The sequence below is a fragment of the Fistularia commersonii genome, chromosome 26, assembly GCF_037954325.1.
Source record: "Fistularia commersonii isolate RoL2024-O1a breed Wild chromosome 26, RoL_Fcom_v1.0, whole genome shotgun sequence".
NCBI classification, from domain to species: domain Eukaryota; kingdom Metazoa; phylum Chordata; class Actinopteri; order Syngnathiformes; family Fistulariidae; genus Fistularia; species Fistularia commersonii.
The window spans coordinates 10,557,125-10,582,038 of record NC_141309.1 but is presented as its reverse complement, the minus strand read 5'-3'; the positions used below and the strand labels follow the sequence as shown (position 1 = coordinate 10,582,038).

At 38.2% G+C, this 24,914-nt stretch overlaps 2 protein-coding genes across 3 annotated transcripts in view; both read right to left on the bottom strand.

Moving 5' to 3' along the window:
* Positions 1–15,452, bottom strand: part of bin3 (bridging integrator 3) — a 30,173-nt gene extending 14,721 nt beyond the window's left edge. The window contains exons 1-4 of one of the 2 annotated variants that reach the window (XM_086174172.1): positions 15,336–15,452; positions 7,060–7,108; positions 6,058–6,098; positions 1,706–1,767 (exon numbers count right to left, since the gene is read on the bottom strand). In XM_086174172.1, coding sequence (XP_086030298.1) covers positions 1,706–1,767; positions 6,058–6,098; positions 7,060–7,108; positions 15,336–15,343 — 160 coding nt within the window. In that variant the 5' untranslated portion in view covers positions 15,344–15,452. The remainder of the gene's footprint in view (positions 1–1,705; positions 1,768–6,057; positions 6,099–7,059; positions 7,109–15,335) is intronic. The other variant, XM_086174171.1, reaches the window with a different exon arrangement.
* Positions 15,453–18,880: 3,428 nt separating this feature from the next.
* egr3 (early growth response 3) lies at positions 18,881–24,307 on the bottom strand. Its single transcript, XM_086173776.1, has 2 exons — positions 23,751–24,307; positions 18,881–21,198 (listed from the first exon to the last, which is right to left on the bottom strand). Exons 1-2 carry the CDS (start codon positions 23,902–23,904, stop codon positions 20,120–20,122), a joined length of 1,233 nt encoding a protein of 410 aa, XP_086029902.1. The 5' UTR covers positions 23,905–24,307; the 3' UTR covers positions 18,881–20,119.
* Between the last annotated feature and the right edge of the window lie 607 nt (positions 24,308–24,914).

Here is a 24,914-nt window from a genome sequence, read left to right as displayed (position 1 = left end):
ATGTGTTCGTATGTGCCTGAGTGAGTGTTGTGTGTGATAGGGGCTTTAAAAGTGAGCTTTTTGAGCGAGAAAAACAAAAAACAACTTCGGAGCAAAGGTAGAACGATACAATGTTGCCCCCATTGTAAAAATCTGAGGGGGCGGTGGCTGCCGTGTTGAATATTCACTGGAGCAACAAGAATCTTTACAGTTTTTCTACACTGACAGCACCAATTACTGTTAATCTGCAGTGGTGCCACTTTGTTTAGACACAGAGCACACACCAGATTATGGCTTCACTGTCAAAATAAATGAGCTCCACTGAGGAGACAAATGGTGACAAGAGAGGCTGTGGTAAATCAGGCTTCATCCAGATATGGAATAGTTATCGGTTTCTTTTCACACTCCACGGGAATTTTTTCCAAACCTATTTTGAACCAATCAATTACCAAGGTGTCGAATTCTTGCATTTCTCACCAGGAAACAAACTGCCGGACTTAACTGTGACCTTTACTGATATGACTTGGAAAGAAATGTTAATCACGGAGTAAAATCCAAAAGGCCAGAGATCCCTTTTTTACTTTTAACTTTCTTAAATTATGAATCCTTTTTCCTGATGCCACACTCATGCCCCCTTCTAACTGTCTTTAAATGAAACAATATTAATAATTTTTGGAATGGAAACCTGTTAAATGACAAGTTTAATAATAGTTCTATTATAAAAACACTTGATGTGACAAATGATGGATGATATTAGAGATCTGACTTTATATTTTGCACCGGTTACATGGGTTCTGGTCATGTATTGATTATGAATTCCCATATAAAAATTCAACATTAGTTTATGTAATGGTGTAATGTTTATGTAATTCAACAATTTCCTTCGGGATAAATAAAGTTGTTCTCATCTCATCTCATCTCAATAAATCTATAAGAGAAAGTTATCTGTTTCCACAGATGTATTTATTCCAACACTGTTATGCATAGCTGTACGAAAACTTTCACTTTTTTTTAGGAATTACCAAATACAATGTTATATATCAGCCTGCCAGTTTGGCATTGGCATCTGTGCTATTCTCTATCGATTGTTTCCCCCCACCTTTAATAGATTCAGTCCAGTTATGTATTTGGTAACACTTGATAGTAAAAAAAACCTGTACAACAGATGGAATCCATTAATGATAATGAGGGCCTGACAGCTATATGACACTTTGATGATTCAGATATCCATATTCCAGAGCATAAGAAAGGAAATGAAGAAGCCTTTCACTCTTCCATCCGTCCCCGCTCCTCCACCCCCTCAATTGTCTGCTAACCACAGGCCATGTCTGCTGCTTCTTCCAAAATAATGTTAAATTAAAAAAAAAAGGAAAACAAACATTCAAAAAAAAAAAAGGAAAATAAACATTCAAATAAAAAAGTGGAGATTTTTGCTGCCAACAATGAGTGAATGTTATGATAGTATAACAATTAAGTCATAACTAAACAGGGTTAAAAAAACTGAAATTCTATAATGCAGACTACGAAACTGTATAACACATTAGTATGTGGGCACCCACTCTTATTTTATTTGTTTGGTTTTTCAGAGATCTGTCACACTGTAACAAGCTGAGACAACCAAATATCTTTCAAGCCTTGAAAAACCTGCCAAGCAACATCAAGGAAGAGAACAAGTGGAGATCAACGTGCACCAGGCGGCAACATGCAGCATGGCGGTAGAACACACCTAAATCAGCCTCAGTACTTTTCTTCATGTCCTTGTGAAGCTTTTTTGTCTGATCCTCCAGCCTGTTGGACAAAATGAATGACTGTTAGCCACCTCCAAGACAAATTATGCAGTAAAACAGACACACTGTCGACAATGAGGAATATGGCCTTAACCTGTAAAATAAACAATAGCATTGGTCAAACAAATGAGGCAAATAGGTGAGGAAATGCCAAAGGTGTAGTATTTCCATCTTCATAATCATTATAATTTACATACACAACTGAACACAGAAAATTATATTCACTTTGCGTACATAACAAAACATGATTCAAGATGGAATTACACATTTCATTGACTCCACATAAACCTTTATAATAACATCCGTAAGATAATTAACAAAAAAGAGAATCATCCTTGTTAACATCAACTCAATTTTAACTCAAAAGCGTTAATGTCTACAACAATTCTACTGCACTTATTCCATTGTAGGGTGTTAACAATGGCAATTACCAGACTATGGAGGCTGAAAACACATGCCATTCATTATATCAATTAAGGCAAACGAGGGGTTTAGAATCTCCCCTGAGACCGCTGTCACAGAACTCCTCTTGGTTTGATGAAAACGGGAATGTGGTGGGGTGTAATTTGAAGCTTAGCTTTGAAAGATGACATACTTCAGGAATTACGTTATGGTTTCTGTATGTGGGGGGGAGGGGCATGGACAACAAACCTGGGTTGTAGCTGATACTATTGATAAGGAATTGAGAGGCTTCACATCTGGAGAAAAAAAACCTAGTTTCAACAGTTCGTCTTCATAATTTCTTCAGCTAAGTGAGGACACGCAAATAAAAAATGCACTTACTTACACTAACTTAGGGAGTGCAAGTTATGAGTCTAATGCCCACAAAGATGGTACTGCAACACTGTTTCATATAATCTTCCTTGTTTTATTATCCACTCTTATTTGCCCAGCATAAGTCTAATGATCTGAAAGGACACAAAGTCCAAGGCTTAATAAAAACCGTTCATTATTTATAATCATAATTCGTCCCCCGCTTGCTTTTATTTCAATTGAGGTCTTTTAAGACTTTATACAAAATCAACCAGACCAGATGGAGTTTGTTCCCAAAATGTCATTTTCCCAAGTGATGCAACGTAATTCCTCATTGTTCAGCTCACGGGAAAGACCTATCCTGTCAAAACAATCTCCACAGTGACTTCTTGCATCCCTCTCACCAATGAGACGTAACAGGGCATCAAAAGCAACATCAGACATCTTATCAAGTATTAAAACTTATTACATTTGAAAATGCTCTTTTCCCCCTCACAGCAGTTGCCTATGGAGAGGACAATAGTGAAAACATTTCAGGAAGGATTTAGTCAGTATCTGGTCAATTTAGAGCATCTTCCTGTGTCCATATCCAAGATTGCATGAATTAATTGATTTCCAGTGACAACTACTATGAAACAGATGGACATAATTTCAAGCTGTTGTCTAATACAATTAGCAGTCTCAGAGTAAATAGCTGTTTTTGTTTGTTTTTAATTTAGGATGTATTTTGGCATCTTTATGTGACATATAGCAGCATAACTGCATTTGTTGATCAAAATTCCATCACCTACACCAAACTGAGTATTTCTAATTTGTGTCACTGCATCTGACTGGAAATCTCCTGATGCGTGCTACATGTGTAGAAAGGATATCTTGTGTCAAAGGGACTCAAATATGTCAATGTGCATTAAGCAGTATTGCAGATGAGGTAGAAGGACAAACCCAAAATGGTTAGTGTAACATGCATCTACCTAGTAAAACAGGTTAATTGAAATCCCATTCAATGAAACTGATCAACAGAGTAAAATCAGTCAGGATTCCTTATCCAAATCTCTATAATATAACAGACTACAACATATAGAGACAAGGTAATTTTCTGAAAATTTGGATACAAATTTCCATGCATTTTAATATCAAAACAGTCAAGACTAATAAAAGGAAACAATAAGTTGCTAAAAGTGGATGAAAGCATTTTAGTATGTAAACTAGTAGGCTCAGAGAAGGCATACTCACAATGTGTTCTCTTAACTCTGATCCAAGTCAAACTAAAATTCATGAAAGGATCACCTCGAAAAAAAATCCTCAATCAGTGATATTGTGTCATTGCTCTGCTGTCAGCAATGACAGAAAAAGATGTACTCTAGATGAGTACCAGGTGAGCCTACAATCTCTCTCCAAAAGGTGCTAATGGAGTGGCTTTGTAGAGCAGCTGCTGCTCATGCCCTACTGCCCCAATGTTGGGACTGTGTATCTACGACTGAAAATGATCCATTACATTTTATATTTCCATTAATGACCAAGCATGAATGGATACAGCGGTTTTTGTTTGTCAAACAAATCGTTATGAGGGAACAGAGAAAATAATACAAGGTAAAGGAAGTCATGTAGGGAAAACCAGGGAAAAAAGGAAATTATGAAGATAGTTGACATCAAAAACGAATGTACTAAATCATCTTCCTCCATTTAGCCCTGTTCTCTGCATCCTCTTCTCTAACACAAACTTGATGTCCTCTTTCATTTCATCCATATGTCTCCTTTTACATAAACAAGAACAACTAGGAATATTTAAAATCTGTTTTGCAGTTGTGTGTTCTGTAAAACGATTAAAATAGTTTTAAACTAACTGACTTTCTATAGCGGGGAGTTTTTTGAGTCTAGAGCAAACCAATTCTTTCCCTGAGAAACTCAGGCAGTGTTTTCTGTCATAAAGGGAAGTAGTTCAGAGATACAGTAAAGAGAAGCACGAAGACTTAACGAACCTTTATAGATTCAAACTATTTCTAAATTTATTCTTACAGCCACAGGTAACCAGTGTAAAACAGGTGTGACACGGTCACATTTTTGAAGCTAGGAGGGATGCAAGATGCCACAATTTTTTCAAGTTATATGTAGTGAAGAGACTTTGGGGACAGACATCTTTGAAAGAGAATTACAGAGGTAAGGCAAATGTTGAAACAAATGAGTAAGATTTACCTGTGTGGAAAAACAGCTTAAGCCTGGTTACATTGATAAAGTTACCCAGCCATTTAACACGTTTGAAAAATCATTGTTTAGAAGTATGCTGTGAATTTTTGTAAGGTACTAAGAACTGCCAAAGAAAACACGAGATTTCTGAAATTGCATTTCAAGCTCTGTTAAACAGAGAATGAAAATACAATATTTTGTCAAAGAAGTTTCCTTTTACTCTGCAAGTAAATAAAAAGGTTGTAGGACATAACATACATTTAAAAGGAGGTATATTATAGCACTACTTGACAAAAAGATATACAAAATTCTTACGAATCTTGGCAAACTGTTATTGTTTTTAATTTAAAGATAGTTGATAACATTATAATATAAAAACACTACAACATTCAAATCAAATAACACATCTGTTTTTCTCCTAAAAGGTATATCAAAACAGAACTCACAGAGTAGATTTAAAGATAATATTTAGGCCAAACATACGGCATGCTGGATGGATCTCTGGGGTGGAGAACCTAAATGCCTGTACACGCCTGCTCATCTGACTCATCTGTAAGGTCTATTGGCACCACACCTTTGTTGAGGGGCCCTCCCACTCAACAAAATCTGAGAGTAAAATGGTTCTCCTATTCATTCTGCAGGACCCTTAAGTATTTTTTTCATCCTTGCTTTCAGGTCTTAAGATACTTCAGTGATGTGAACTCTTTTTGTCTGTGTTTAAAAACCATAGAAAATGTGTCACTAAATTTGAGTTGATGACATTATTTCTATTGACAGTTAAATGCAGGGTCACTTGTACTATAAAAAATCAAGTCAAAGGGTTGTCTTTGTCTCCAAGTAAGCCCTTTTTTTAATCATTTAAAGCAAGATATGTCTTAAGAACAGAACCCAGACCTTAGACAATGATTCAATATACAAAGAACAGTATAATCAGTGAGTTTCTTAGAGGTAGTTTGGATAGAAAGCCTTTATTTCCTCAACATATAATCAAAATCTACAAGTGGTATACAATAAAAAGTAGTAAAAGAAAATGACGCTGTCAATGATATCATAGAGTAAAGTTATTAGAATACTGAAACTTCTTTTAGCTTTTATTAGCAACTTTGCTCATTCAGCCACACACACACACACACACACACACACACACACACACACACACACACACACACACACACACACACAGAAAGCACATTTGATCATATATTTTGCACCGACACAGACTATCAATGGAATGGACTTTTTGATCTTTATTGGGTGAAGCCAATTCCCATGGTGTGATGACAAACTGTCCAAAAGAGATATTGACACCACAAATAGAAATGTCATGAATCAATGACCCCATAGATATACTTACTTTTGAAGCTTGTCATATTCTCTCTCAAAGTCTCTTTCAACCTATAATAAAAAAGACAAAGAAATTACAGACATTACACAAAAATTCTGTGATTCATCATTTAACACATCTTCATTTCATTCAATTCCCTAATCGTAGTAGATTGTTAATTATACTGTATGACCTTATAATAATCATTCAACTCTTTTCGACCACACAGTCTGAGAATATACAAGTCTAGAACTGAGTCAGGAACTCGTTTAGTGGTTGAACTTCTATTTACATTTCAACATAATCTGAGGATTCTTGATGTTTGGGCAAATTAGACAGAGGATAAATTGGGAAGTCACTGAACAGTTTGAGATACTGTTACATACTTGCAACACCCGGTGCTTGTGTCTAGTCTGAATAAATGCTGTAAGAGACACCTGTAATAGTGCTGCTTTGTACACCCTTGTTTTAATTAGAAGGGCTTTGCTTGAAAAAAAAATACAGTCATTAATGGTCATCTGTGTCTGTTGTCGAAACACTGGTAAAATTACTGAGAACATGAACGCTGAGCAGGTTTGACTGGATAAAACAGCTTTTCACTCTGTGCCCCTAAACATATAAAGCAGGTTACAGAGGCAACCCGGGTTCCTGAATTTTGGTTCTTGAGGACCATTGATATAAACATACTAGCTAGAACAATGAGAAGGGCAGCTTTGGACACTATGTCACTAGTGGGTCAACTCACTGGGCCCCAAACCCACTCCTTGGTTTTTCCCTGTGATGCTACAGGAAGCTGGAATCCAGTTTGACAATCTGGGCCACAGACCTATTACAGTGGAAGTGGTTTCTCCTTAAGCAGAACACCCACTCACTGTCACTTCAAGGTAATCTCGAATCCAACTCTGTCTCCTTGTATGGATCAAACAAATATGCAACCACTAAACCTTCTACGGGAAATACATGGGCAGTTTTAGACTTCTTAATCATTATATTATTTGAGAAGCTATGAAATCCTTTCAACCACTGACTTACAGTTTTTGAGACAATCTGCTTCTTTGGTTGTCCAATCTTGAAAGGAATCCTGAAAAAGCACAAAAGAAGATAGATGAGTATAGCCAGAAAACCAGAATTTATAAATCTGATACAGTCACATTCCATAAATAGGATGATGATCCTTCAATACAAAGGGAGAAAGATAAAAGGTCTAGTCATATAAAATTATCTTTGTGTATGTGTGAATAGCCCACATGTAGCGCAACTCAACAAATGAGTATCAAAGTATTTTTTTAAACTTATTTCTAAACAATGAAGAAACAACTTTGACTGCTTTTATGTAAACATTCTCTGATAGAAACAAAATACAGTTAATGGTTTCAGTTCTGCACAACATGTTTAGGCTTCACCTAATGAACACTGTGGTTTTTGGCCAATAAATTTCAAACCTTAACAAAAATGGCAGCAGCGTGCACAGGTATGCAAATGCAAGCGTGTACACAAGCACAGACACACTAATGCACAGACGCACATGCAGACACAAACAAACGTGTGACAACAAACAAAACCAATTGTTCTCACTACATTGTGTGAGGTTTGATTGACTGACCTGGGTGAACACAGTCACGGCTGGAGTTACTTATTACTTTAAGATTGAAATACAAACTTTTCCCAACATATCCTAACAATGGATTTGCCCAAAAAACATTTCCTTCTCAGTTAAAAACAATCTTTTATCCACATTTCAAAACTATGCCTATACCTTGATAAGCTGCTGTCGGGCTTCAGAGTGCTTTGGAAAGCTATGAACACTGCCTTTCCAATAGACTTGGTGTTAGGTTGTCATTGATATGATACTAATAGCCTGAAATCTAAGATATGTGATGGACAGTTGCTGCTGACAGGCAGGGTGAGGCAGCAGCTGCGTCAAAAGAAAGGTGTGCAGACTAATGAGATGGAAAAGAGAGGGTGTGATGTAGAGCCTTGTTGCGCAAACTGGGAAGAATGCTACTGAGGTGCTGAGGAAAACTCCCATTTGATGATATCTCAATCATAAAATTCAACATAGAAAAATAAGAGAATTAACCTAGGGAAAAAAAGGAACACAACCATTGGCTCTGGTACCATTATCTTTGATCATGTGCGGTTCTGTGTAATACTGTTTTGTCAAGTACCTCTTGGGTTGACTTTGCTTTCACTTGAGATCAGGATCAATTTGCAAAGTTAATCCAGATTCATCTGTTTTTGGCTCACAATAATACTTTCATGAAGTATGCCATCAATTGGGTAACCAAACATGGAAAATAACGACAGATTTCTTAACTATATGTGACTCACCTTACTTATCTTTTCTCTGATCTGTACACAAATATGACCACTTGGTTGAGGCAAGATTAATTTTTGGTGAGCCTAGTTACTAAAGCAAAACAAAGAAACAAAAATAAATAAAATAAAAAAAATAGATAAAAAAAAACACTGAAATGGAGTGAGTAAAGTGTTTGGTAGATAACCTATTAAGCCAGTGTGGTTCACATCCAATATTTGAGTTTAGTGACACATACATCTTTACATCTATACGTCCATCCGTCATCTGCTGTTTATCCTGCACTAAGGATCGTAGGGGATGCTGAAGCCTATCCCAGCTATCATCGTGCAAGAGGGGGGTGCACCCTGAACTGGTTGCCAGTCAGTCACAGCCCCACATATATAGACAAACAACAATTCACTCACTTATTTGGGGCAATTTTCCCAATTTTTTTTCAATTAACATGCTGCAAAACATTATTTAGTAAATAAAGTTTCTGAGTGTATAAAAAGTACCTTTTGCCAGGATGTCACGGGACTCATTTGGTCTTTTTTATCCGGCCTGCCAAAGATTGGTACAGAATTCATACTTGATGTGAACGATTGAATGATTGGATCAATGAATGTGGGAGCTCAAACAGGAAATTATTTCATTTTTGGAGTTACTTGAGAATTTTCCCGAGCTGAATGACACAGATTGGCTTTGTGATTTAGCCTTTACTGTGGACATACTGACACACATGAAAGAGCTGGACGTAAAGCTACAAGGGAAAAAACAGTTTGTGCATGAAATGCAAGCAAACGTCAGAGCCTTCCAAATACAACCAAGCTGGTTATATTTTCAAAGCAAATGTCAATGTTCAGAAAAATGTCGGAAAAGTCTGATATGTCCTGTTTACAAATGCATTTTTTTTTTTTTAATGTATCGTATCTTGTGCTGACCCAGCCAGTCTGTCAAATTTTAAAAGTCAATGCAAGTCAATGCAGTGAGCCAAAAAGTTTACCTACCCCCGCGCTCGGGTTTAACAAAAGGGTAAAAAGGTACAAATTGGCATTCAACATGGATTAAGTCGCTCTTGTAGGCATTTTGATAGGACATAGTAGCTCCTATTAGGTCAAATGAAGTGCCAATCGAATGATTTGTTTTTTTCTAATGCATACTGTTAAGAGAGAAGCTCAATCTAATGACCAGAATCCAATGCAGAAGTGCCCAATACCAACTTTCTTACAGATGGCCAGCAATGGAAAAATCCATTGCTTGAAAAGGGAAATTATCAGTCACCCAGACCTTTCAATTTATTACTACATTCAAAATTCCCTATCAAGAATTCTTCTGCAATGCAACTGGATGTTCTCACATTGAGTTACCATATAAAGTAAAACAAATAATAAAGTTTGCCAGGCTGTCACGGGACTCATTACGCACAAACAAGGTAAGTTGTTTCATTAGATCCATCTCGTTCCACATTAAGTGTTTAAAGCTATAGAAATGCAATTTACAGTGTTCATATTTACTTTGGTTAAGTTCATTTGCATGAAACAGAAGAATTTCGTCTGAAAAGTTTAAACATAATCCCTATGACATTTAGAAGAACAACTGGCAGTTAAGATTTAATCATCAAGATGATCATCAGGAGGTCCATGGAAAAGCAACTCCCAATAAAGGGTCCATAGACCCTAAATATTAGAGAACCCATGACCCAGGTTTCAAATGGGTGTAAGATTGTTTTTACTGGACTAAGTGATAGTACTTCTGTGGAATCTCTGGGTTTTTGCCAGTACCAGGTTGAGAGATTAAAAAGGTAATGAAGACAAAATAAGAAGGTTCAAAAGCCATGATTTTACAATATGCTGAAACTGCTTACATCAATCAAATATACCATTCGTAAGTTGCCGAAATGTCTTTGTATGAGTATCTATCTAAACATACCAGTTATGAAAATATATATTTAATCAGTTGACGTGTCACTTTATCAAGTAGTAAAATCACATGTTAGCACTATATGTAATGATAAAATAAGAAGCAGGTGCAATGGTGTGAATACTAGAGCCAATGCCAACATGTAGTGAACATCTGCATGTGACCACACAATATCAGAGACTTTAACTGACTGAATCCACCACTTTTTATGGAATATAAATCTACATTTACTACAAACTGCAACTGTAAAAGCCTCAAATAGAGGTGTGCAGTCCATGATTCATAATCAGCAAAAGAAGTATTCTTATCTTGCAATATATGAGATTAATACATTTCTGCGAAGAGATTATTTTGTTGCTATTATTTTCTGCCATTAGTGCAGCAGGCTGGGCTTTGATAATTGCTCGCTCCTGAGTATGCAGAAGGATACCCATGAAATATCCATGTGATATCCATGAAAAAAGGCAAACAGGTAAATGAAAATGCCTTCAATGCAAACAGTTAAATATTTGCTTAAAATTTCCTGTTTCACTTGAAGGATTAGTTTTCTTTTTCATGACAACATGGGTAAAGTCTGTTCAAACGACACTATATTAGTCTGACTTAAAGATTTCAAACTCCACACCACAAATAAATTGCAAATATCAAAGAAAGTATAATATATATATATATATATATATATATATATAGAGAGAGAGAGAGAGAGAGAGAGAGAGAGTATAATGTATTATAGCCACCATAACAAAAAAGGAAAAAAATGAAATACATTATAGCCAACATTACAAAAAAAGCAAAAAATAGAGACAAAAACAAAGGAAAGTGGTCATTCATGAGAACTGGCAAGCACATTGGGAGAAGTCTGCTCAGGAAGGAGAGCGTAAAAAATATAGCAGGCAACTGGAGAGAAGGAAGAATGAGAAAGACGGAGGATGGTGGTCACTGTGAGAATCATTTCCAAAGTTTCTTCACACACAATTATTTTTGTATAGGCTATCACATTTAGAAACACTGGTAATACAGGTCCTGTGAACCAAGAAACTGTGTCCAAAATGGCAGAGGCCTGGTCACAAAAAACTGAAGAATATTTCTGTGTTACACCAAATAAACACCTTATTTCGATGCAAACAAATAGAGCCAAGGAGTTCGGGGCGATGTGGGTAGTTTAACTGAATATCAACTCAATATTTCATGCCATCTTTTTTAGGCTATAAAATGTCTATTTGCACAAAATTTCACACGATTTATTTGATCAATACAAAATTCAATGTAACCAAATTTTAACTAATAATTCCAAACATATAGGACAGCAATTTCAAAGTAGTGCACTTTTTAACAGATCACAGTAGCTTTTTATAATATTTGGTCTTTGCCTTCTTTGTGGTCAAGATGCTTTAAAACTACTCTGACATATTGGTGTCATTATCTGCAGTCTAACAGCTAGCATTTACAACTTTGCTGTAATAGGCTAGACGTCACTACCATCCAGTAAGCACGTAGACATGAACAAAGACATTACAGTCTTTTTTGTGGAGGACACATTATGCATCAACTGGAAGAACCAATGGCTTTTCACTAAACAGCAAATGTGTACACCATTAGAAAGACTGTGCATCATTTGACCTCAGATATTCCATGGAGCACAGAGCACTAGTTGAAGTTGTTGGGAAGTGTGATTGTTCTAATGATGACCCCAAAGTCAAACCTCTCACGTCACAGAAGCAAGTGTACAGTCCATACTGGAATGCATCAGTCAGCAGAGTCTATAAAGGACTCTTTTCACTCTTCGTACACCCTACTCTTGACCTTGTGTTTGGTGGTGCGTGTTGGCACAAGCATGGCTTGCCAGCAAATGACTGCCCAAATGTACTGAATGACGCCACGTTGTTTGCTCAATAGAAATCTTCCTTGATACTGACACCAAGAATGTGTAAAATAAGGATAAGGCAAATAAAGTATGCCACTGATCAATTGGAAGGGTGTGTTATGTATAGCTTCCCTACTCTTCATGGCTTGTATGAATGTGGACTAAGCCGGTGTCCTAAGTAACCCCTGTTCAAAAACCTAATAAATGCTGATTACACCTCAAAATAGTGAATGACGTAAAATAAACATATTTGAGTGAATATCAAAAGTCAATTTTAAAGTAAAATACAAGGAAAGTCAACAGAAAAGTCATAATAAAACATATTTTTTTACATAGTTTTGTCTAATAAACAGTAGATGGGGAGGAGTGGCTCCGGTGGTCTGAGTGTTTTTTTATGGAAATGGAAGTCAATCTACCTAGCCTGCAAAAGAATTGTTGAGCAAGACACTGAACCAAACTACATCCCGGACGCTGCTTAGTGAATGTCCACTGCTCACGATGGATTAAATGCAGAGTACAAATTTCTATGGTGTTGTGCAGTATATATAACTGAATGTAACAAAATAAAGATATTTCTACTTCTTAAATAAGTAAGACCAGGTATGACCAGCTAACTTTTGTACTCAATTCAGCATTTTATTGTAATTTCTAAATTTTAATCTGCCCAAGGGAACACAATCTACCACCAGTTAACAAAGATATTTCCTTAGTAGGGGTGGGCCTTCTTGCCAAAAAAAACACACTCAGTGATTATTTTCAAGCAGAATCACAATTCACAATTTCAGTTTGTCTTACCAATTTAAAATGCGGGTAAACTAAATACAAACTCTTTTTTTTTTCATTTTTCCAAATTAAACACAGAATAAATGACTTATGCTTATTCAAATGGAGGGGCCTGATTCAATGTGGCCAACCCTGAAGGAAGTAGCCAAAAGGAAAAGAAGTAGCAACTTTTTCAAATGATCCATTGCTATTTATCAATATCTTGTAAAATGAGTAGCATAAAAAGAGTTTTGTTTATTTTTTTTGTTTTCCCAGATTTAGGCTCACATAAGGCCAAAAAACATGTATGCAAAAATGTAAAATTTGTATCATGAGTTTTGATGCTGAATGATTCCACTGACAAAGATGTCATGCATAATGAGAAAGATCATTAGAGTTTGTATCCCTGCCTCTAATAATATGTTCAATTCTGTTGTTAAAACAACCTTTATACATACAATGCCGCTGCACACAGTATTTGTGATACATTTTGGTTGCATAATGCCAGAGTGCGCTGAGCATCATGCTAACGGTGGTAAAGTTATTTGTGTAACACCTGAACACACCTGCTCAAAGCACACAATGAGTAAACAAAGCAGGTAAAAAAGCCAGGTAAAAAAAAAACCTTGGCGCAAACAGATATCAAAAGGATTTAAAATGACTTGACAAAGTGACCCTTCAAATCAACCCATGTAACTGCTAATCTAAATGCATCAGAAATCTTATGCCAACTGACACTGTGAAGTGAAGCCTTTAATTCATGTTATAAATGTGTCATAATAATGTCTTACTGCTGGGAAGATACATCTTTAACCAGTAACTTGACACATACAAACTGTGAATCTGATAATGCGAGCAAAAATAGTTTGTAGTTCACGAGAGAAGAATCTGCAAGTCTTTACTTTAGACAGAAAACAGATTTTAGCTGCCTCTAAGTTGATGAAAGTTGAAGGTAGGGCTCAGTGACAAGTGTATTGTAGTGCCCAGTATGCACACACACAATCTGTGGTTCGTCTAATTAAAAAAAAAAAAAACATGATGCAAATTTTTGAGTGAATTTATAATTACCTACATAACTTGCAGAGCAGCACTCTCACTCTAAAAACCAGAGTGGCACTCTTATATTGATAAATAGCTGAAAAACAGCCCCTGTAGCTTTTGAAGTTAAACCAACCCAAGTCAGTCTGAGAAAACAGTTTGATTCACAGCATTTTAATACTAAAAGGTTTAAATTTGTGTAGTCTAGAGGGACAGAACACTGACAGTAATCATATTAGGTTTTTGTGCATTGGTAAGAGTGAGGGAAATCAAGAAGGAGTGGGGTGGGGGGCAACAATGCTTCTCTCATGGCAAGTTAATTGGAATATAAAACCACAAAATAAGGCCATCTCTACTTGTTGGTGCTCACAAGCTGATTCCCCCTTATGCCAGCTGATGAATGGTCCTGGTCCCAATGAGAAAACACCAGGTCTACATGAAGCACTTTTTTTTTAATTAAACTTTTATGGGTTGATGCAAGACAGTCAGTGTGTTGGAATACATAATCAAATGAATGCAATTAATCTTTTTCTGTTTTGTTTTTTAATCTATGTCATACCTATTCCCCCTTCAAAACATTGCCCTGATTCGTATGACATTAACAGTTGACAAGGATTATGGGTACATGTTTTGCTTCATCGCTCAGACGTGACATTGTTTTCTTAATTCTTAGAGGATGATACATCTTTATTGGCAAGAGTCTCCCCGAACTGGTTTGTGACCAGACGGTGATTCGATTCGAACCACCACTGTAATTAGTGCCATTTCACAATCAATCAGTTGACGGACTCGCTCACTTTCAATCACAATAGATCAATCAAAATAATATAATTTCAGTTGCAAGTACAGACACACAACGACAATTGGCAGTCTATGCACGTGAAAAGGCTAACGCTAGCTGGGCACTCTGTTGACCATAAATCCCTATAAAAGGTGGCGTTCACCCTATTGACCTACCTAACTTGTAGTAATATTTCATGTTATGCTCACAAGTTTTCCCACAAAAAAAGTTAATCAAAGCTGTATTAACAGTAAATATCCCTTCAACTGTGTTAACAAGTCATAATAATAAGCGATAAGTCACCGAGAAGTAACTTAGCTGTGCGACTTTTACGTCCATCATTTAGCCAATGTTTTCACACATCTCACAGCTGTCGCAGGAACGGCAATGTTTATGTTTGCAAACCATAAAGTCAAAAACACCGATTAAATGCTTATTTGATTTCCTTCGTGAACGACCACGGAGTCTTGAAAGCTCATAGCTAGCTTTGTCATACTTTCATATTGTTTGTGTCGCGCTACCAGGAAATAGCCGGAGCCCGGTCGGCAAGCCACCTGTCCTAGCTCATTCACAGCATTTCAGGGTTATATGTGTTTATTTTTTTAATTCTAAAGGCAACATTAACAATTTAAGAAAATACATACCAGCTCATTTTGAGTGAACTTTAATTCCAGTTTCATTGAATCGTTTTATTTTCTTCCGAGGACCTCATCCCTCTCTACCGGTCCACAACCTAGCACTAAACAGGAAGTCCGAGTTCAGCCGCTTCCTCTGGTTACATTTCACGACAGAAGCTAATGAAGCCAAATTTGTATCGCTGTCGTATTTTAAAACGGCAACATCCAGCTGTTTATTCTGACATATTATTGATGTGGGTTTATATATATTTCAATTTCAATGTCAAGTGTGTGCCCGTAGAGACTCAGCAAGTAAGTGACATTTTTCTTTATTCAAGTACTTACATAGAAATAACAAAACAATTGCATTACAACAAACTGAAGTGCCAGTAAAACAGGGGAGCACGTCTCCCCCTTTCACAAGGATATCGTAAAATTCATTTCAATATTCAGCTCATCATAAAAGGACCTTATTATAAGGTAATAAAAACATGAAATAGGCTAAAGACATCCACAACATTTTAAACAAGACCTCTTGTTTTCTTCAAAAACCCAACAGATACAGTTATCCCAGTGTGTGTCCTCAATTATTCGTCTTGGATGGTCATTATTTTTATTCCATTCCTACCCATTTTGACTTTTTATTTTCATGCATAATAAAGAAATGAGCACTACCCACAGCATCTGAGGGCAGCACTTTGGAACATTTCCGTGCACATGCAAACATGAGGATATACTGTAATGAAAAGGAAACACAACACAACAGAAAACACTCAGTATCAACTTCATGAGAACACCATAGTGTTACTGTTGAAGATCCCTGAAGCCACCCTGTAGTTCATAAAACAGCATGAGTAGCCTGTAATATCTACACATTATAGAAATCTCTATGAAAACAAGTTCTCTTTCCTGTAATTCCTTATCACCATTTGTGAGGACTAAATCAAACAATTAAACATAAACATTAGCATAAGACTGCCTTCCACCACAAGCGCACAGAGGTCGAAATTATGATTTGTTGCTCTCATTACATATTGTTTTTGATCAGTCAACCCTGCAACCCAGTTTGGCACAAAGATGGCTGCTGATGTTGGCTCGCGCCCAACATGGAGCACAGAAGAAAAATTCAAATTTCAGACCATTCACCCTCCCACTCTTGGACAATTGTACGTACAAAAAACATTTACTGCATTTATTGGTGAATAGGCAGTATAAAACGGGGTCCGTTTCTCAGGTATTTTTAACAAGTTATTGACACACATCTTTAGGATCCACACATTACACAGTAGTTTTATTGTTTTGCCTGTATAATGCTACCGGCAGACTATATCAAGGGGGTCGAATGGAGGACATAGTAAACATTTTATAAATAACTATTTTGTCGTGAGGAAAATGCGGTGGGTAAAAAAGTGGCAAAAAGTGGTGAACTCTGTGACAGGTGAAATATTGAATTTGAGAAGCTGTAATCACATGGCTTGCAGATATAGAAAGAAATCAGGTGTAATCCCTGCATCATAAACACAATTTATGGCCACATTCAACATCTCATGCTTAATAGCATCCATTCTCATTCGCAAGGGTCACTTAATGAGGAAAGGGGGGCAGATATACTCAAAAGGGTCAGGTCTTTGAACATCACTCTTGTCAGGGTAAACTTTCTTGTAACCGTTTTCCTTCTTGCACTGACTGCATTAGAGCATCTGCTTCAAGATCTGTTATGTTACAAGGCATTTAACCTTCGTACTGTGACAGCTCCCCATCTAAATGACCTGGAATTAGAAATAACTCCTAATACTGTGAAATGTGATTTTAAATGACACATGTTCTTGATTTGATTCAGTTAGAACCAAGTCACATCTCATTTGAATGAGCTTAGATAAAAGCATCCGATATCCAAGCTGCCAATGCATTCGGTGATCGAATGTATTTTTTTAATGACATAAAACAGTTGATTTACAATCAGACATAACTGGGTGTGTGAACTTTGAAAACTATCTCCAAAAGTGCAAGGAGGTCTCTTCAGTTAACTACACAGATGAGTTGAGGAAAAACTCTCTGAGGCCATATTAATTTTGTAATAAATGGACACTTGCCAGGAAGCTCAGCAGTGAAAACTGGTTGTTGCTGAAGAGAAAGAGCAAGGCCTGTGAAGCTGACTCCAGGATGCTTGTTCTCTGTGGCCTTGCTTTTATGGACCTCTCTTTTAGCCTTTGCGGTTGTCCATATTTTTCTTATCCTAAACTATCGACCGGCACCACATATTCCTTTCCAGCTGATAACAATGTTACAAAACGAAGCCCCTTACACACACCCTACACTCTAATAATCGATGAGCATAACCAATAACAAGAAATTACATGTGTCGAGCTGGATAAAAGTAGCTTCCTTTTAAAAGTATATCTGAGGAATAAAGTTCAAGAGGTATGGAATTTCATAAACCAGGAACAGCCTTGCCACACAGATGGTTATTACTCCCAGAATGAACATTAACAGTAATGGAATTAACACGAATGACTTGTTTGGTAATATAGTTATCAATATTCTTGAGACCTGGGTTTATGCAAAACTTGATTGAAATAAATACATTTTATGTTTTCAAGTCATTACAGTTGTATGAATTGTCTGTTTTATTTTTTTGTTTTTTTTCACCATTATTATCAGTTCTGAATTGGAATTTGATCTGCAGGGTCATGTTACAGTCTCCAGGGGGAAGGTCATCTACCTCATCTACTTTCACCAGTAAATAATTGTCAAATGTGCATCTTTCATTATTTTTGTTTACTTTACACACATTTCAGGTATGAGAGAAATAATACAAAATAAGAGCGAAATACATTTCATTGAATGGTTCATGAGGTATTACAGGTGATCAGCGCAATGATCACACGCAAATCACAGATGAGAAAAACCTTATTCTCCTTGAGAAGAATTGGTTTTGTGTACAAAGGGGGGGGGGCATTTTGGCCATTTAAAGAAATTATTACAACTACAAAGGAGATCCAAAAATGTAAAAAGGAATTGTAATCTTCAAATTTATTCAAAGAACACATTTGTGTTTCTTTAAACCAGTTACCACTTTAAAAGCGTACAGATGGTACAAATGCTGTTCTTTTTTTTCTTTTTTGTCCTTTTAATGGAAGTGAACACATGATATTTGGCACTATTGTAGTGCTCCAAAATGCTTGCAAAAACCGATGACAACAAAATATTATTTTTCATAACTACATAGCGAAAAGCTTTAAGACACATTCTCTACACGCATTCAGTCAATTGAAGGTTCTCCTTTATGTAGACATTTATATATATATACATATTGTGCATGAAGACACGCACACATATGCACCCATGTGTGCATATGTGTGTATGCATTCAGTACCGGTGCATTTGATATCTGAGTATAAAAAGTGAAACTTCTACTGTCGCTACCTGCATACATATTTGTAAACTGTACAAAACTGCCTTAGTTTAAAACTCAGTCTCTGTATCAGAAAATATGTAAATGATTTGGATATTTATGATTTGTTTTAACAATACGCTCCTCATCGCTCTCCTCCTCTCTCTCTTTCTCTCTCTTTTTTTTTCAGTTTATTTTTTATTTTTTTGGTATCTTTAACGTAGTAAATTATTTTCTTTTTACAGTGTGTCCAGATACTGTGAGGCACAGTCAAAAGGCCCTCAGTCTTTTTTTGCTTTATCCCTTTCCACTCATATACCTCTGGTTTGCTACTCTGTCAAATATTTAAGTAGTTTAGCGTCTTGATGCTCTTGGTTAATTTGTTTTTTCGATTGGTGATATATGTCATGACTATATTGCATGTAATTGTAGAGCTCTGGAAAACTGAAACAGGAACTGTATTGGTGAGCTTTTGAAAACGGGAACACAGACATATATCTGTTAACATCACAAAAATCCAACATATAAAAAGGTAACAAAAATAACATAGTGTCTCTATATAACTAAAAATAAATATTGGCAAAAGCATTGGCCACTGCATTCATGTTTGTTTTATAAGCAACAGGACATTGGTTTGCTTTGTGTGCCCCCTAGAACCAAACCTAGTCGGTAATTATTTAGATTTAGACAGATTGTGCAGGTAAATCTAAATCTGAGATACGATGTTTGAATCAGATCTTTCTGTTACACCAGCATGTGCACTAAGCTCATATATCACTGTTAAGGTTGGCAAGTGTGAGGCACAAAAACAAGAGTGTGGTCGGCTGAAACGCCACAATACATTTGGCACATTCTTTTCAGAAAACAACAATTAAATTGAAAATAAAAACACAGCACCTCAAAAAAACAACACAGAAAGACAGCCAAGGGCCAATCATAAAATATCCATGACATTACACAAATATAACCAATTGCACTTTTAAACAGCCTAATAAAATGAATGCATACGTCTCAGTTAACTCACCCTTTCACTAAGCTCCATCCAATTTAGTCTGTTTCAACTTTGTGATGGATCTGACCTCCTTCCAATTAAGAAATTCTCAGTAAATTGACGAAAGTGTATCCAACCCGAAACCTATAGCTAGACACTGAACTTTTAGACAGAATGTGCCGAGATACCCTTTTTTTTTTTTTTGCATTGCCACTATGTTGCAGTGGCCGAGGGGTGTAGCAGCCTGCTCTCTCTCTCTCACTGAAGCCATCCATCTCAAAAAAAGGAGTAAGACTGAAAATAGGCGGGAGGGTCTAAAAGAGAGGAAATGTGTCACCTATTTATGCCATAGTAGATGTGGCCCTGTCTTCCGAAGTCTGTTTACAGGAAATGTCCAGGGTCCAGTTCAAGTGCTTGTAACGATGGTCACGATGCTCCTACTGTTGGCCCCCCGCAGGCGCTCGTCGGCGAGCTGTGGTTCCCTGCTGCCCCGCTACCTTTGTCATTTGGCTTCTTGTCCTTCTGTTTCAGGTGGACCTTGGCGTGTCTCTTTCGCTCGTCGCTTCTGGCAAACTTGCGTCCACAGAACTCACAGGAGAAAGGTTTCTCACCCGTGTGAGTGCGGATGTGTGTCGTCAGGTGGTCACTCCGGCTGAAGGAGCGCATGCATATTCTGCACTGAAAGGGTTTGTGACCCGTATGGATGCGGAGGTGACGCGTGAGCTCGTCTGAGCGCGAAAACCGTCTGTCGCAGTTCTCTGCTGGACAGGCATGCGGGCGTTCATGAACAGGGGTTTTGCTGGGACGGTTGGGGTACTTCCGTGGTCGGATCGGTTTGAGTGTGAGTGTTTGTGGCGGAGGGTGATGCTGAGGAGGGTGTTGCTGTCCACCAATGAAACCTGGGTGAATCTGCTGTTTGTCTTTGAATGCTCTGATGGTTTCTAGAGGGGTGATGGGTGGAGGGTTGACTCGGATGGGATCCATGCTCTGAAAAGGCTTGTGCTCCATTACACCAACGTCCCCCTGATGATGGAAAAGGTTGTAGTCAGGAATCATGGAGAAAAGACTGCCGTCCATGGAAGCTTTGGATGTGGAATGATAGTCATTGCCAGGGTAGGCGAGTGCTGTACTGGTGGCGGGACTGTGGTGGAAGGAGACCTGATCCTGGTACAGGTCACTGCAGGTGGAATAGGCAGGCAGCGGTGGCCCATATACCTGCTCCATATCTGATGACTGCCCACCCATGCTGGGTGCGGATGACGACGTCTGTGTCGATACTGTGCCAGGCGATGGCGAGACACCCAGGATTCCCGCGCTGACCAGACTGATGATATTGTTATCAGAGCACCAGCCAGAGCCGCCAATGCCACCTGAGGGTGGAGTGTCAAAGGCAAACTTCCCAAGATATGTGACAGTCTGTCCACTGCGGTTGGACTGGAAGCTGGATCCATATTGAATTTCCGCAGTTGCTTTCTCGTTTCCCATGCCAAGATCCATGATATTATCTGGGTGAAAGAAAAACAATTTTTAAAAAAGGCATCAGGAATAGTTCATCCACATTGTTGTTCAATCACGAATGACAAATGTCATCAGGTGAGAGGAAAACTGTTTAAAAATGTTAACATGACAAAATTTTGGAAAAACGTTAAAAAAAAAAAAGAAAAAAAAAAACTTTTTCCGAGGTAAATGACCTTGAAGTTGGGTACCAGCATTTGTCTTAAAGTCAGCTCCTCTGCATGTTTCTGCAGCAGTGAATTTAAAGTCCAACTCAGTTCATGAAAGAGTGTGAGCCCTGACAGACCTGTGAGTTGAGTGACTGACTGCTGCATCTGAGACAGCGGTGTGTCTCTCTCTCTCTCAGATCCCACAAGCCCCCATAAATCAAGACCTAAACACCCCCTTTCATCTAGCCATTGTGCCCCTCAGGAGGACAGCCAAACTGAATGGCAAGATCTGATTTCTTTACACCATGGCGGATTATAATGCAGATGCCTCATCTATCACGCTTGAGAATTCAAAACACATTTGCAGTAAAGAAGATGTGCATATAATGGATGGGTGCGGGAGGGCATTAAGTTGTTTCCTATCTAATCATACCAATACAGAGCTTTTCCAGATTTTAACTGATTTCCATGATATTTCAATTTTTGCAGAATCCCACGTCTCACACTGACAACACATTTATTGTTCCTCACAGCTGTTGAAAACTATCAAATGCACATGTGTTTAGTGGAGGACACACTTCGATGTCAATCGTGCTCTTCGAGCTGCATGAGGAAAAAATGGAGAAGAATACCTTTATCAAACAAAATTGGATCTTGAGTCATTTGAAGGAAATCATGCATATCGTGCTTATACGTTATACGTAGGTAATTACGGATTGCTGAATGTTGTCGAGAGTTAAATCATGATGAAATAAAAGTAGCAATATAGATATGTTGCACTGTTGAATTTAAGAGGCACATAATGCTGACACCCATTGCATAATTTCTTTTTGGGGGAAAAGGCTATAATTTATATGTCTGCGCTCATTTTAGTAGTTAGGTCTTAAAGCATGGTGCAAGACAACAGAAAAAAAATCAGTTTTCTTCATATGTGGTAGACACATGCTCCCCCTGTATTTTCACTCTGTGTATCAACAACAAACAAAACAGAAATTGACATATTCATAATTTACAGTTCACGAAGAGCATTTAATCCAAATCAGATATAATAAATGAACAACAAAACACAGCAACATCTCTGAGATCATTCACAACACCGTTTGTTTAAACGTCTCCTCTCCGTGTCCATGCACTTTGAACGCGTGTTTAAAATCAGGTATGTTGTCGCATGTGTGGAGGGGGTCAACTCATGCCCACTCTTTTTTTTTTTTTAACAATTTAGCTAAGAAACAAAAATGCAGTCACATATTATAATAATTTCAGGTGGGGAAAAAAAAAGGAACATTGTTGCGTTGAATCAGTGTGTGCACAGAATTTAAATTAATATGATTAAATTAACAGTGTGTAATAACAATACCAATGATAATAATAACAATAATAATAATAATAATAATAATGATAATCCACAAAGTTAATGGAGTGAAGTGGTGTCGTTTGTCTCCCACACCAGGAGCTCCATCACCTCGGAAAGTGATGCCGAGCAAATTAGGGAGTGATTTCCTGCCAACGACGGACATCCAGCCCTAACACGGAGTCTTATTTATCCGAATTCGACAGAAATCTGTAGAATATTTTAAATATTATTCGGGCCTCGAGATGGAGAAGAGACCGGATCCACGGCCCTTCCGACACCTCATATGTCACTTACGGAGAGAAACAGCCACACACGCCTACTTATAACTCAGTCTCTGGCATTTTAGTGGAGTTGTGAATGAAAGTAATCGGGTAAAGTACTTACGGGGAGAAATTGTAACTTGATATTTGAAAACAAATATATTTACACATATATTTATATGTATTTTGTTGAGCACATTGACACACGTGTCATTGATAGACTGGAGTTCAGGAATGGGACTTTGTCGAACAGCCCCTCTGTTTCCTCAACCGTGCGTCAGCGTGGAGACGAGCCGCGGCGGCGGCGGCGAACACACCGAGACATTTCTCAAATAAAAAAATATCAATTAAAGATTAAATCTTAAGTGTGTTTCTTTATCTCGACACTTCGCGTCTGATTTCTTCACATCTCACCAAAAAGGGGGGAAACGTTAAAAAGAAAATAGAATAACCTCCCGATTACGCGGATTTTTGTTTTGATTGTCCCTCCCTCATCCCCCCCCCCAGGAGATCGGCGCTCCATCTGAACCTGAGAAAACTCTTCTTCCTCTCCATCCACCTTGTTTTCTTTTTTTTTTTGTTGTTGTTGTTGCGCGCTGCAGCGGCACCACCAGCAGCAACAGCAGCAGCGGCAGCAGCCGGAGCGCAAACAGGTGCTCCGAGACAACTGTTGCCTCCCGCGCACGGAGCGGTCCGCACACACGCTCCAACCGACAAAAAAAAAAACCAACAACTAAAAGTAGTCAAATGAAGAAAAGAAAAAAAAATATAGATCTTACCTGTGTTCATTTGTGCGTAATGGTTAATGGACTCCGTGTTGGTGAAGATGTTCATAGACGTGGGGATCTCCTCCTCGGGGTAGAGACTGTCGGGGATGGTGTTTATTAAACTGCTCATGGTAAGAGGGAGCTTGTCCGCCAGTTTCCCGGTCATAGCACTTTGAGTTCAGTCCGTCATTTATGGAGGGCAGCCCGCGGGGATCCGGGGAGTTGACGCGGGGCGCGGAGTGTTTCTCAAAGTTAGGGGTTGGGGGGTGGGGGGCGGGGTAGGGGGGAGGAAGAGTACAGGTGTGGGAGAAAAGAAGGGTGGGAGAAAAAATAATAATAATAGAAAAATTCAAAAAAAAAAAAAAAGAAAGAAAGAAACAAAAAAAAAAAGGAGTCGGGCTTGATCCGGCGGCTGTAGCTATCCACGTATCCCCGCGGAGGGCGAGCGGCGCCGGGCTTGGAAGCTCCCAGTGCTGCGCGTCTGGAGCCTGCGGGTCGCTGGAAGGGGAATCTGAAGTCTGTGAGTCGGTGCTGGTGGTGTTGGTGGTGTTGGTTGCACAAGAGCGGCTCTTCTTGCTCTATTGGAGCTGGATAGGGGACACCAGTCTGCCTGTATTAAATAGTGGGATGGAACATTTGCGTGACGTAGATGACCATATATGGACAGGAGCGCCCATCGCCCGGCGATCCGCGCGTCAGCCCGCTGGAAACTTCAGTGGAGGCAAAAGACTCCGACAGATAACCGAGTTCACGGCATCTCCGTGTCCGTCCCGAGCAGGGTCTGTCCTCGAATCCCCGCTGTTATGGTTTGTGTGGCAAACAAGGCCCCGATTCAACTGCGTGGATTATTATTTTTTTTAATCCTTGCATGTTATAATGTAGTTATAAAGCAGTACATAAAGCGTATTTCATGTACCAAATTCTCACATGACTTATTATACGATCCTGTTTAATTTCACTCCTCTGCTTACTTTGAAGCAGACAAACTTTTTTTGAATTGCAAAAACGCGTCCGAACTTTCTCAGCGCGGGCACACGCACGTACACGCGCACACACAGAGTTACTGAAGGGAGTTATTCGTTTGTAAATATTGCGAGGCTCTGTAAATAGACAGGCTTGTTTTGACTTAGAGCCCAAGTGATCACTTAAGTGGAAACTCCAAATAGGGCGCCGTCC

What these genes read in the sequence shown, in the direction of transcription:
- egr3 (XM_086173776.1), bottom strand. Translation starts at nt 23,904, where the DNA reads ATGACCGGGAAACTGGCGGACAAGCTCCCTCTTACCATGAGCAGTTTA. An exon ending in TTACGCACAAATGAACACAG is followed by an intron (nt 21,199 to 23,750) that starts GTAAGATCTATA and finishes TCTTTCACCCAG; the next exon opens with ATAATATCATGGATCTTGGC.